General features: G+C 45.1%; 1 protein-coding gene across 4 annotated transcripts; it reads left to right on the forward strand.

Annotated features, from left to right (window-relative positions):
* VPS26A (VPS26 retromer complex component A) lies at nucleotides 1-13,859 on the forward strand. Of its 4 annotated transcripts, XM_068196904.1 has the most exons (10): nucleotides 33-105; nucleotides 702-715; nucleotides 4,474-4,623; nucleotides 6,323-6,395; nucleotides 8,424-8,580; nucleotides 8,987-9,151; nucleotides 9,572-9,678; nucleotides 10,686-10,754; nucleotides 11,309-11,451; nucleotides 12,321-13,859. In XM_068196904.1, exons 2-10 carry the CDS (start codon nucleotides 713-715, stop codon nucleotides 12,432-12,434), a joined length of 981 nt encoding a protein of 326 aa, XP_068053005.1. In that variant the 5' UTR covers nucleotides 33-105; nucleotides 702-712; the 3' UTR covers nucleotides 12,435-13,859. The 4 variants fall into 4 exon arrangements, with proteins under 4 accessions (XP_068053004.1, XP_068053005.1, XP_068053003.1 ...); XM_068196903.1 differs by lacking the exon at nucleotides 702-715 and having other exon boundaries at nucleotides 1-113; XM_068196902.1 differs by lacking the exons at nucleotides 33-105; nucleotides 702-715 and adding an exon at nucleotides 830-879.
* The last annotated feature ends 44 nt before the right edge of the window (nucleotides 13,860-13,903 follow it).

Below are 13,903 nucleotides of genomic sequence, written 5' to 3' on the forward strand. Positions count from 1 at the left end.
CGTGGCCTGGCGGGAGACCCGTGAGGTCACATGACCAGGGGCGCGCGGCCGGGGGCGGCTGGTGCTGGTGCGCGCGGGGCCGGGCTCGGGCCGCGGCGGGGGCGCGTACCATGGTGAGTGCGGGGGGGACGGGCGGTTATGAGGGGTGCGCAGGGGGCGCGTACCATGGTGAGTGCGGGGGGGACGGGCGGTTATGAGGGGTGCGGAGGGGGCGCGTACCATGGTGAGTGCGGGGGGGACGGGCGGTTATGAGGGGTGCGGAGGGGGCGCGTACCATGGTGAGTGCGGGGGGGACGGGCGGTTATGAGGGGTGCGGAGGGGCGCGTACCATGGTGAGTGCGGGGGGGACGGGCGGTTATGAGGGGTGCGGAGGGGGCGCGTACCATGGTGAGTGCGGGGGGGACGGGCGGTTATGAGGGGTGCGGAGGGGGCGCGTACCATGGTGAGTGCGGGGGGGACGGGCGGTTATGAGGGGTGCGGAGGGGCGCGTACCATGGTGAGTGCGGGGGGGACGGGCGGTTATGAGGGGTGCGGAGGGGGCGCGTACCATGGTGAGTGCGGGGGGGACGGGCGGTTATGAGGGGTGCGGAGGGGGCGCGTACCATGGTGAGTGCGGGGGGGACGGGCGGTTATGAGGGGTGCGGAGGGGGCGCGTACCATGGTGAGTGCGGGGGGGACGGGCGGTTATGAGGGGTGCGGAGGGGCGCGTACCATGGTGAGTGCGGGGGGGACGGGCGGTTATGAGGGGTGCGGAGGGGCGCGTACCATGGTGAGTGCGGGGGGGACGGGCGGTTATGAGGGGTGCGGAGGGGCGCGTACCATGGTGAGTGCGGGGGGGGACGGGCGGTTATGAGGGGTGCGGAGGGGGCGCGTACCATGGTGAGTGCGGGGGGGACGGGCGGTTATGAGGGGTGCGGAGGGGGCGCGTACCATGGTGAGTGCGGGGGGGGTGGGGGCAGCGCCGATCCGCCATCGCCTCAGGCGGCGGCGGCGGTGGCGGCGGCCTGGGCAGGGCGGTGCCTCCTCTCCCCCTCCTTCTTCCAAAACCAGGTATTTAGGGGGTTATTAATTTTGTTTGCGGATAAAGAGTGCCCGCATGACCTCGGTAGGGCGGGGTTTGGCGGTGAAACGCGGGTTCCGCGTGCCCCGCGCAGCTGCCGGCGGCGAGAGCGCCCGGGCGGACCTGGGGTTATCGGCATCTTCCGGCAGTGCCGTGAGGCAGCGCTGGCGGCCCTGGGCTCCCATCCGTGCGGAGGGGATCCGTAGGGATCCGGCGGTGCCGTGAGGCAGCGCTGGCGGCCCTGGGCTCCCATCCGTGCGCAGGGGATCCGTAGGGATCCGGCGGTGCCGTGAGGCAGCGCTGGCGGCCCTGGGCTCCGATCCGTGCGGAGGGGATCCGTAGGGATCCGGCGGTGCCGTGAGGCAGCGCTGGCGGCCCTGGGCTCCGATCCGTGCGGAGGGGATCCGTAGGGATCCGGCGGTGCCGTGAGGCAGCGCTGGCGGCCCTGGGCTCCGATCCGTGCGGAGGGGATCCGTAGGGATCCGGCGGTGCCGTGAGGCAGCGCTGGCGGCCCTGGGCTCCGATCCGTGCGGAGGGGATCCGTAGGGATCCGGCGGTGCCGTGAGGCAGCGCTGGCGGCCCTGGGCTCCGATCCGTGCGGAGGGGATCCGTAGGGATCCGGCGGTGCCGTGAGGCAGCGCTGGCGGCCCTGGGCTCCGATCCTTGCGGAGCACACCCGCCAGGAAACGGCGGCCGCCTTGTGCCCGGCAGGCTGGGCGAGGTGCTCGGTGTGCTCCCATGAAGAGGTTAAAAACACACTGTTGTAAGGAGTCGTCCGGATCGCTGGCATTGTGGTTCTGTCGTGTGCGTGCGGAGGCTGCTCAGCGCTCCGTGTGTCGCTGGGATTTCTGTGCCCTCTGTCAGCCGCTGGCATTCCCACAAGTCCTTCAGTGCAGCTTTTACACTTCGGGGCTGGACGCAGCTTGGTTTTGGTCCTGATGTCGCAGAATCTCCAGCGTCTGCCTTTTGCACGAAACCATTTGGCGTGTGGCCAGTTTCTGGAAGCCCCAGTTCTCCGTCTGCATTCTCTTAAACTGTAACATAATAAGCCCTATGATAGCTATCTAAAATACTTCTTGTTTTGCATAGTTTCCCCGCAGCAGTATCTTCGGTAGCCGCTGGAGGAGATGCCTGCTGCTGACTTCTTTATTTCATATGTTCCTGTTCTCGCTGAGGGAGATTATAGCTAATCTCAAAGGAGTGCAGTTGAAATATTTACATGCAGTCTCCCAAGAAGGGATGTGTTATCAATATTTGGTCTGGTTGACCATTTAAATGGTTAGCCTGTAATTCAGAAGGTACTGTGAGAGCATCTTGTATAGTTTGCTTAAAGGTAATGTGCTTCCTTGTTTAGTTGGAGGGGAGTATAAGACTAATCTGGAAAACAAGTACAGTTTCAAGGAGAAAATGTGGCCATGCTCAAAAGTATTTTGTGTTTAAAACAGTCTTACAATTTGGAATTCTTGTTGAAACTTTCTGCTTTTTCTCTTGCCCTTCCCCAGAAGCCAAGAATCAGTAATGATTCTAGTATGCACTGTTTAAAAAACAAAAAGAATTTTTCAGCAGTCTGTACAAATCTCTGCTTGGCAGAGACTTGGAAGACATTTTGGTCTTCTGTCTGCTGGCATCGTTGGTCATCTGCTGCTGCTTTCACCTCAGAATGTGTAGTAGATATAACAGTGTTTCAGTTGGAGTCATACACATCTTTGTGGGTTGAAGAGGGGCCGATTGCTGAGCACATACAAAGTCAGGTTAGTCTTGTGTGAATCACTGTTCTATAGCTCCAGCTTGTTCTGTGTCCTCTCTTCTCCAGGAGGGGTGAGCATGAAGTCACTCAGTGTTCCTACTGCTAAGCAGTAGCATTCAGATCAAATCTTCCCCTAGGCTCTTTGTTTTTTATGCTGCATTTCAAACTTCAGGTCCCCAGAATGTCTTGGAAAGAGTTCTCACTCCTTTTTTTAATGTTAAATTGGTGAAGTGGCAGTGACTCTGTTGTTTAACCCCAGCTGGCAAGAAAACACCACCACAGCCGCTCGCTTATCTCCCCACCTTGGTGGGATGGGGAGGAGAAGCAAAAGTAAAACTTGCATGTTGAGATAACAGTTTAATAATTGAATCAAAGTAAAATTTAGTAATGGTAAATAATAATAAAAAAGATACATGAATGAGTGATGCACAATATAGTTGGTGACCACCTGCTGACTGATGTCAGACCCCTGTCAGCCCCTTCTGGCTGGCTCCCCCAGTTTGTGCACTGGGCAGGACATCCTGAGGTGTGGAATATCGCTTTGCCTGGTTTGGGTCACTTGTCCTGGCCATGCTCCCTCCCAGCTCTTTGGTGTACCTCCCCACTGGCAGCATGAAGCACAAAAATGTCCTTGATTTAGAATGAACCTGACTTAGCAACCACTGAAACCTCAGTGTGTTATCAATGTTATTCTCAGGCTGAATCCAAAAAACAGTGCTGGATCAGGTACTGAGAAGAAATTAACTCTAGAAGGACTTACATTTAGAAGAAGTTAACTCCAGCCAAAACCAGGACAGACTGTTTCATGTATACCAAATTCATCTGGTTGAAGCAGATGTTCTCATGGAGCACATAGTGTAGTTTCTCAAAAAAATCAACACTGAATCACACTGAATTAGTGAAGTGTCGTCTGCTTTAGGTACATCAAAGCAGATTAGTGCCCAAATCTTCGGAGGAAAATGTTGGCTTTTGTACTAATCTTGTTGAGTTTCCCATAGAGCCACTAACATGTTTTGCAGCTTCTTGTAAGAAGCGTTTGTGTAAGATCAAAGGATGATCTCTCGCGTTCTTGTGTTTGGTGCCGGTCAAAAGTTGGAGCACAGAGAATGCCGAGGGAAAGCGAGGACAAGCACTGTGCCTGGAGCAGTGTTACAGGTTCACCTGGGACACCCACTCTCTGATGGCAGCCTTGTGCAGCTGAGGTGGCTGTGTGAAGAACTGCTGCCTCTCAAAGCTGCTGGTGCTGTCTGCTAAGACACCTGTGGTGTGTAGGCAGAGGCAGCAAATAAAATCCCTAGTCCCCTTCCCCAGCCAGGGGGGTGCTTTGGGCTTTGCATTATATCCCCTGTTATTGTTTCTTTCCATTCTACTTTCCTCTAGTGTTTTTTTTAGTGGTAGTAATGGTAATTATGCTGTGTACTTTTTATAAATGTGGTATTTTGAAGAGCTGTCACTGCTTGTTACTGACCTGATTTCAGTTATTTGCTAGATGAACAGCTGTCCTTTGTCACCACTGTTTCTTGGGTCTCTGATACATAATGGCTCTGTAACTTTGTGGAAGAAAATATGGTTTTTCCCCAGCATATAGTGTACAGCTGCAAGTAAACACCACATTGAAAATGGAGTGTCCACTGCATAGTAATTTATCCAGTTCTTGTTATTCCAGAGTTTTCTTGGAAACCTTTTCGTTCCTGTTTGTGAGATTGATGTTGTACTTAATGATGCTGAGACACGAAAACCTGCAGAAATCAAAACAGAAGATGGTAAAGTAGAAAAGCATTTTCTCTTCTACGATGGCGAATCTGTTTCAGGAAAGGTAAATTTTTATTTAAAAGTGACTATTGATTACTGTTCTGATTCTGGCATGCAAATGCATGTTGGAAGGTAAATGAAAAACTGCTGTAGGAGCTGCATCTTCAGCTTGTGTTGTTATTCAAAGAGGAAACTGTTTTGCTGTGTATGGTTTTTTTACCCACAGTCATTCAGGCAGCTGACAGAAGTCAACATTTTTGAATGATAACTATTTATTTCTAGTCATCTGATATTTATGAATGAGCTTTTTGTGCAATGATGTGCAATTCTGCCATTGCTTCTGATGAAAAAAACTGTTTCAAACTGGATCCCCTGCTTCCCCTTCCCTTTCAACTCCAAAATCCACAATCCAGTACAGGTAACAGTAATTTTTGGCTGGGCAGTCAGAAGTTTGCATACACTGAAGATAAGCCTTGCCTTCCTTGCATACACTGAAGTTAAGCCTTGCCTGAAGTGATTTCTGGATTGCATCAGAGGAGCAACATATGAAGTTCAGCTGACTGCTGAGTTAACAAGAGTTTTTCTTACAGGAAAGAAGACAATGAAGTTGAGATTGCCAGAGGGATTTCCCTACATTCAGTATTGCACCTAGGCACTCCGTGCCCTCACTCTGTTTTACTGGAGCCATTCTCACTCTGAGCATTTCTGTTATAATTCACTTTTCCTTCAAAAGACTTGAGTTGGGTATTGTTGAGTTCTGAGATTGACTTCTGAGTACCTACTTTGATCTTTGACCTTGACTGACTTATATCACTGGGCATCTTCCTGATCTGGCCTTCCCTTTCTGTCAAAAGATCTTGCTTCTCTAGAAAGATCTTTCCAGGGATGTGAAGGGCCACAAGATGAGCTTCAAACCCAGGAAACTGAGGGAGAAGCTTATGATGACCTGCTGGAGCACTGCTTGCTTGTATGGGGGATGCTGAGAAGTGCCTGATGAGTTTTGGCTAAGACAGGCATAGTGGCATGAGGAGGTCTGGGAGACCAGAAAAATTTTGGACAGCTTCTCTCTACCCCATCCTTTTTTTCACCACAAAGATGGATTATACAGTGGTTTACTTCCTACTCAGTGACAGTGTACTGGATTTTGAAGTACAGGAATTTCTCTGGTCATTTCTGCCTTATAAGAAAACATTCTATATGCTTAATATTTACATGTTTCAATACAACATAACCTTGTGGAATCCTTGTCTGTTTTTGAGAATCAGAGTCACAAGTGAAAGTCTTCACAGTAGGTTTCATTATCTGTTATTTTTCATTGACTTAGCCAGCACCAGAATTTAGCTGTCTGCCAGAGAAGGGACTGAAGCTCACATGACTTGAAAGGAATCAATCTCAGGGCATTTAATTTTTGAACTTCCATATGTGACTGTCAGAAGACACTTTGAAGCATCACGACTGCCTCTGCTTGAGCTCTGGCTTGGATACTTAATTTTGGGACTTGAGAGTTCCAATTTTAGTTAAAAAATTCAGTCTCGTGAATGATTAGATTTTTCTTGAATGTTTTAGTGGTGCCTTGGAAATGCTTAATTTCATCATCAGCTGTTTGAATTGGCTGCCTTCAGGTAGGGCTGTTGAGAAGAGCTCTTGGTTTCCATAGGCTTGTACTAATATGTTTTCCTTTTTACTGAGATTGTGTTAGGGTGAAAATGTTGAAAAAATTTTAATTTGTGTTTGTTTTTTGTTTTTTTTTTTTACCTTGATAGGTGAACGTCTCCCTTAAACATGGGAAGAGACTAGAGCACCAAGGAATCAGGATTGAATTTGTAGGACAAATTGGTGAGTTTAAGCTATAAAGGGGCTTTTAGGTGCTTGTGGTTTATGGAACTTGGCACTTGTGACTATCAGCAGTTTGGCTCAGACAATTCAACCTGTTCTGATCACTGGGGGATAAGGGCCAGAGGAAAGTTGTTTTCCTTACTTTAAAGCAAGTGATGTACTAATTTGTGCTACTCAGAAAGTCACTGGGAGAAAGATAAGTACGTGGGAGGGAGAACCGGGTTGGTGAGTCTCAGACTTGCTAAAAGTTGGATTAATAACCACTAGAGATTTAGGAAAATGAAACTTGTGGGCTTCTCTGAAAGAGAAGAGAAAAGAAGTGATGAAGCAACTTATAGCAAAATACTTTAAAAAATTTTATGGTAGTTGGTTTTATAAAACCTATTAGAAATGTACATTTCTTACAACTATTGAAGCCTGCTTAGAGTTGAACTATGAGGAATCTTTATTATATCTAACTTCTTACCAGTCCAGGTAATCTCTCTGCACCCTTGGGCTGATGCTAAAATTCCTTCCCTCTCAGAGAGCTCTTTACATTGTTGTTCCCCTTGGAAGTAATTACTCAAGTTTCAGCCTCATACAATTGACTTTAAATGGAATTTCACAAACTCCCTATTTCTCATCAGTCAGTAGACTCCAGCAGTCTGTGTCTGAGGTTTTGTGTAGCAGATGTGACCGAGACCTGGCACCTGCTGCTTTATACTTGGAGGTTTTGATCAGTGAGGTTGTAAAACTAAACTCTGAGAATAAAGCAGCACTGTGATAGGAGTAAGGCATATAGACAGAGGAAAAATAGAGTTCAGGTTTGTCCCCTTCATTTAGTCTGTTGTCTTCTAATAGCTGTACAGATTGCTTTTCATCTGCTCTTGACTTACACATATTATTCCCTAGGTGAATTTAATTTGATGTAGTGTTTCTTGAAATTCATGCATTGGGACTTTGTGTTATGCTACATTTGGAAGTCCACAGAGTTATGCAGATGTGGTTTAAACTACTGCTCTTTGTACTTGTCCATGTTTTCTTGCATCCTTCCAAGTGTCAGTATAGAAATGCAGAAAGCGTTCCAGTAGAGTGATCTCTGCACTACCTGCAGACTAACTCCATATCAAAGCTGTATTTTAAACCAGCTCTTCAGAGCACAGCTTTTCTGACTGACTGGCACAAAAAGTATTTGATATGCAGCATTAGATAAATGCTTGTCCCAGCAAACTAAGTACATTTTTAGACAATTTGTGGTCATATTAGAAAATAGGAGTTACTAGTTAGTGTCAGTTTCTACCACATTGGCAGTGATAAATTGTGGAGTTGGTCTGTTTAATTCATTTATTCTTCTCTGAAAAACTTCAGTCTGTGTAACACCAACTACCAATGCTGAGGTTCAGTTTTGAATGGTAGAAAAACTTATTTTTAGATACTGAAGTGTTTGGGTTTTGATTTTAGGGTAATTTTTGGTGAGAATTGCACGACGCGTATCTAGGAATGAATCACTGACACTGCTCTGGGGACAGGAAAAGCTGTTGCTGTGAAACTGCCTTTGTTTCCAAATGACTGACTTAGACCAGGGGTCATAATAACCATTTGACTGTAGTCTAGTAGTAATAATAAATTATTTGCTAGATGTTCATCTGCAGACCAGATTAGGATCACTGGCCTGTCCTAAATAAGGCAGTCCTGATATTGCTTAGGTCTTGTCCCTGCAGCAATAAATGCTGGAAGCCAAAACCAGGCAATGGTAATTACAGAGCATGCAAAGCAAGAAGTACTTATTAAAGCTATCTAAACTGTCATTAACAAACAATGCCATGCTAGAGAAGGTCTCTGTGTGTTCTCTTCATTCCAGTTAGTTCTTGAGGCTTGCTAACTGTAGGTTGCTAGAACTGGAGGTAATGTGAAAACCCGAATAAAACATTTGGTCAAATAGGTGTGTTTTAAGTTAATTGCTTCTGTTATACTCTCCCAAATTAGTGACAATTTTGTTGGCTACAAAGAAACACTGAAACATATTTTCCTTTAACCTTCTAACTTTAGAACTCTTCAATGACAAAAGCAATACCCATGAATTTGTAAACTTAGTGAAAGAACTGGCCTTACCCGGAGAACTGACCCAAAGCAGAAACTATGACTTTGAATTCATGCAGGTTGAAAAGCCATATGAATCCTACATTGGTGCCAACGTCAGACTGAGGTTTGTAACTGATAAACCTTTTTTTCCTCTCCTCCCCTGCAGAAAATTCATAATTTAGCAATTATGCTGCCCCCTTTTGTGCCTTGATTGGAGTTGTGGGGATTTTAACACAATGTGGTCTTTTCTACTTAATTCGGAATCGCTCATTGCTGTTTGTATAAATAAAATTCCTCCAGTTCAATCAAGTGAAGACCATCCATGTCTGTCCTTTAAAAGAAAAACCCATACCCACAACTGAAGGGAACACTCCCACATGTGAGTGTTTTGTCTTGTATTTTGGTGTCTTACTCTTTTCTACTTAGTCTTAGGAGATTGCACACTGGTCTTTCAAAGAATAGCTGTACTTCAGAACACGAGGGCTCTTAGTTCTGAATAATTCTGGCTAATCCACTGGCTTTTGTCCTAGGTATTTTCTAAAAGTGACAATAGTGAGACGGCTGTCAGACTTGGTGAAAGAATATGATCTGATTGTTCACCAGCTCGCTACGTACCCAGATGTAAACAACTCCATCAAAATGGAAGTAGGCATTGAAGACTGTCTCCACATAGAGTTTGAATACAATAAATCAAAGTAAGTGTTACAGCAAAATGCTATTAAGTAAATAACTTGGTATAAAAGGGTAAAGTATGTAATATATGGTGACCACCTTCTGGAGACTTAAAATGTTAAGTACTAATTACACAAAGGCCTTTTTGAGTTACAATGGGCTGTTGTGTCTTCAGTACTAACAGGAAGGTCACTAGCAAATAATTAAGGCTTATTTTTTGCATTTACACCTTTTCAGTATGGCTGATAGCACTTCCTTTACTGATATTGATGGAATGCTGGAAATATTGCAGTTGCTCTGGTCTGGCTGAAGTGCTTAGTTCACTGGGGAAGTAAGCTCCCAAGTAGTTTCCAGGTAGATAACTGCCTGTGTGACTTGTGTTCAAGAAGGTGCAAAACTCTTGTTTATTCTTTAACAAAACCCCCCATTTTGTTCTCTTAAAGGTATCACTTAAAGGATGTGATAGTTGGAAAAATTTATTTCCTCTTAGTGAGAATAAAAATTCAGCACATGGAGTTGCAGCTGATCAAAAAGGAGATTACTGGAATTGGTAAGAGAAACAAAGTCCAAATGAAATGGCAGCTTGTGTGCCAGTTGAGCCTTATGCAGACCTGGAGAGTGAAGTCAGTAGTTGCAGTGCTGGCTGAACCAGTGCTCCACCAGCTTCTTTCTCACTGGTGTTTGACTACCATTTGCATTTTGTGCTTTGGCAATAATACTTCGTAGTCAACACTGCCAGTCTGTTTAATTGTTCTGGGGTTGTGACTCTTGTGACTCCTCACAAATGTGAACCCTTGTAAATGGAACTTGGGCATAAATACACAGTGGTTAATTGATAAAGAACAAGGGAGGAGGTGTAAAATGCATCCTGAAGACCCCCTTGCCTCTGCAGGGATTGACTGGTTAAGGGGGCTTGGTAATCATTAGCATGAATCAATCATGTTCTAGAAATGTGTCATTTTCTGTCCAGATATGATGGAAATATCAAATGGCTTTGAAGCAGAAACAGCTTGATTATTGCAGATCAGGCTTGTACTCACTGGAACAAGGCTGGAGGAGGCTGTGCCTCATGACACTTCATTCCCCAGTAGCTGGGGTTCTTGGGAGCTTCTTGTATGGAGAATGAGAAAGCTTCCAGTAGAGGAAGGGCAGAAAGCTCTGCTTTATTTCTGGCTCTTGAGCTGGCTGATAACCCTTCAGTTCCTTGTTTGAGCATGGCCTAGCAGTATCAGTTGCTAGCACTGCTCACCAAGCAGAGCAGTTTCAGGATTCCAGACCCTCTTGCTTGTCCCTTATTTAAAGCTTGCATATCCAGGGCTCCTTTGAAGCTCTGGTGCTTGCCTCATCTGTGTTAGCATGGTGGGGGGAGAGTAACAAAGATTTCCTGCCTGGGAGAGGGTTTTGCTTGCTCTAGCCATGTCTGACTTACATGCAAGACAAGAGCAAACATGCAGGGCTGTGTTAATTTAAAAGCTGCAGAATGGAAGTTGTTGCAGTAAAACTTTGTGAATGTTTAAAACTCAAGCGTGTGTTCACAGTAAAAACTTGTTTCACCAGGACCCAGTACTACAACAGAGACTGAAACCATTGCAAAGTATGAAATAATGGATGGTGCACCAGTCAAAGGTAAATAACTGTGATTGCTTTAAAGGGGGAGCATTTAGTGTTTAAAATCCTATTTAAAAATCTGGGGCACAAGAGAGGACTTACACATTTTTATTTGACTGGAGAAACCACACTTCTCCTTAGGTTGCTGAAATGATGATGCATTTTCTATTTGGAGAAGACATTTTCGTGGACTTAGGGCATTTCCTTGGGATCCCAGTAACTTTTACCCTTATTTACCACTGGAAATTGTATGACTGATTCTTTCATCAAACCTGGCTCCATGGTGTAGACCAGCTCTAGAGAATTAAAAGTACTGGTCCTTCTGGCTTTCCTGGCTACCATGCTTGCACTGAGAAAGGGTTCTCACTTTTCATTTGGTACTTGCTTCTGTGCTCAGTGTTGTTTCTGATTTTTGGAGGGTGTTTTTATGTCTTGTGCAGTTTGGTTTAGTTTTTTTTTTAACCAAGGAGCAGCACAGACAGTGCTTGGAAAACTGCTTTTATTTTGCATGTCTTTTGAAACTGTATTATTCCAGTTGTAAGGAACTAATTTAAGCTTTCTGGTTTTTGCAGGTGAATCGATTCCTATAAGATTGTTCTTAGCAGGCTATGACCCAACTCCAACAATGAGGGATGTGAACAAAAAATTTTCAGTGAGGTACTTCTTAAATCTGGTGCTTGTGGATGAAGAAGACAGACGATACTTCAAACAGCAGGTATGGACTATGACAGTCCTGCTGCAGAATTATCTGGGCTGTTTTACATGCTGCTTTGAACCATCAGCAGGTTAGAAGCCACCTGTGCTTCATGAGTGGCACAAGCATTTCTGCTGGCAAGTGTTCTGACAGCTCTGTAGATGATGTCACCTTGCAGAAAAGGAGCCAAGGGGGATGCTGGATGCTATTCCAGCAAGGATAAGGGTGCTCAGTACCATAGAACTTGCTTTGGGAATACCCAGAAAAAACACTGGGTGGGTAAAATGAGCTACTGGTGCATTTGTCTGCTTCCTTAAACTCCTGCAGAGAAATCTCCCCTCCTGCACTAGACTGGGTTCAAAACTGCAAAGTCTTAGTAAGGACTAAGGCGTTTCACTAAAAATGTTAGACAAGGTGAGGTGATGCTGAGGAAAGGGGTAGCCAAAAGGGTCACTGGGAGAAGCTGTGTGGATTACATCAAAATCTTCCTACTACAAAGCAGACAAGACAGTATAATTAAACATGGAAAACAAGAGGGAGCTGGAGCATTCAGTGGCTATGGTAGGCTTTGGGTTTTGAGAAAAGGAGGAAGAAAAATTTCTTGAACTCCTTAATAGTATTAAAATTGAGGGTGGCATAGTTAAGGAAGGGGTGACTGCTCAAGATTGCTCAAGCAGTAACTAAATAAGTGAACTTAATGGTGGTGTCTTTCTGTTACTTTTATATGAACTGCACTGATAAGTAGTGGGGATGCATTTTTTGGTAGACTCCTGTGTTTGGTTATCTTTTCTATTTTCCCAAAAGTTTTAGTTTATCAGGAACTTCATATACTTGATGCTGTTGCCTTATTGGCAGCTATTGTTTTCAAGAGTGTTTTCTTCCTCAAATAGGAAATAATTTTATGGAGAAAAGCTCCTGAGAAGCTGAGGAAACAACGGACGAACTTCCACCAGCGATTTGAATCTCCAGAGTCACAAGCATCTGCTGAGCAGCCTGAAATGTGAACTGGTCTAAGGTGAAAAACTTTGCAGTGCTTCAGCAGGTTAAAGATGGCAGCAGCCTGTGGGAAAAGAAGGCCAGAATTCCCATGACAACTGTCTTCCTTCCATCTTGCAGTGCTGCGTTTACCATGCTACTAAAGCGTTCTTCAGTTAAACATTCAAGTATGTATATACATTTAAAATAAAGTGCTTTCTCAAACACTGGAACTTTCTTAAGCTACTATTTTATACTGCACATTTCCTTTTATTTGATAATGTTGTATGCACTTGGGTATGCAAAAGCTTAAATCTAGTTATTTCCATGCATGGTAGGCTGGTGTATTTGATTTTTGCTGCTCACCTCTACAATGTAGACTAAAGCATTTCCTGTCACTCATGTTGTTTATTGCATGTTTGTTTCCAATGTTGCTTATTTGCTTTGTTTTGTTTTGAAACTGCATTAAGACACAATTGACTAAATCACACTAAAAATCAAGGTTTATGGTGCATTTGTCCTAAAATCTCCTAATTACTACGTTAGACAGGGTTTAACTGAAGCTGCATGTACGTGCACTACGACTGGAGCCTTCAGACCAGCGGTTCTGAGAGGCTTTGCATCTGTCAGTAACAAAGAATATTGGGAAGCATCTTTGCCCTCTCTCCCCCAGCTCTCTGTCAGACTTCTCTAAGTCTTTCACGAGTTGCTCCGAACTTTTGGGGGCTCGTTACCCAGTAATTAGTGACTGTAGGGTTGAGTTCACCCTCAGGTGGTGAGCGGGTAAAGTATTTGAACCTAGTTATCTTATCGATGAAGTAAATGCTGGAGACATTGATTATTTTGCAAATATGTGAAACCGTGTTTCCTCCTGGCTTCGTGATTCCACTGTCTTCACAGTCAATGTCTAACTGTGCTGACAGGAGAGGCAAAATGTCCCCAGAGGACATCCTTCTGCGCCTCTTAGCGCAAACCAGCTTCTTGTGGTCTTCTGCAAAGCTATTCAAAGCCAGGCAAGCCTTGAAACGTAGAGGCTTGTCTGGCTCAGCAGATTGTTTGTGTTTATCATCATCTCATAGGCATTTAGTGTTTGAAGAAGTAGCTTAAAGGAGTTAAGTGTTCATCTGTTCACCACAGCGCGTGGGGTCTGTGGTCAGACCTGTGGCTTGGGCACAAATGGAAGCCTGCTGTGAGGAAGGCAACTTGCACTTGTAGTTCACTTGGCCTTTAAACCAAGGCTTCTCAGCTCCGGTGCAAGTGTCATTGGTAACCTTACTTTATGAGTAAGTAAATAATCAAATTACATTTCTGTAAGAACTGTTTTATTACTGCGGCACTTTGATAAAGCAAAGACTCTGTGTACTTTACGCTAGGATACTCCTAACGCGGATATCTTCGGCTGAGAGCAAACCCAACTCCCTCATGTAAGTGCCTGTTCAGAAACTTAATAAAATTACAAAAAACCCCCAACCAAATATTTTCATGGTCACTTGCATGT

Source organism: Anomalospiza imberbis, chromosome 8 (assembly GCF_031753505.1).
Source record: "Anomalospiza imberbis isolate Cuckoo-Finch-1a 21T00152 chromosome 8, ASM3175350v1, whole genome shotgun sequence".
In the NCBI taxonomy this organism is placed as follows: domain Eukaryota; kingdom Metazoa; phylum Chordata; class Aves; order Passeriformes; family Viduidae; genus Anomalospiza; species Anomalospiza imberbis.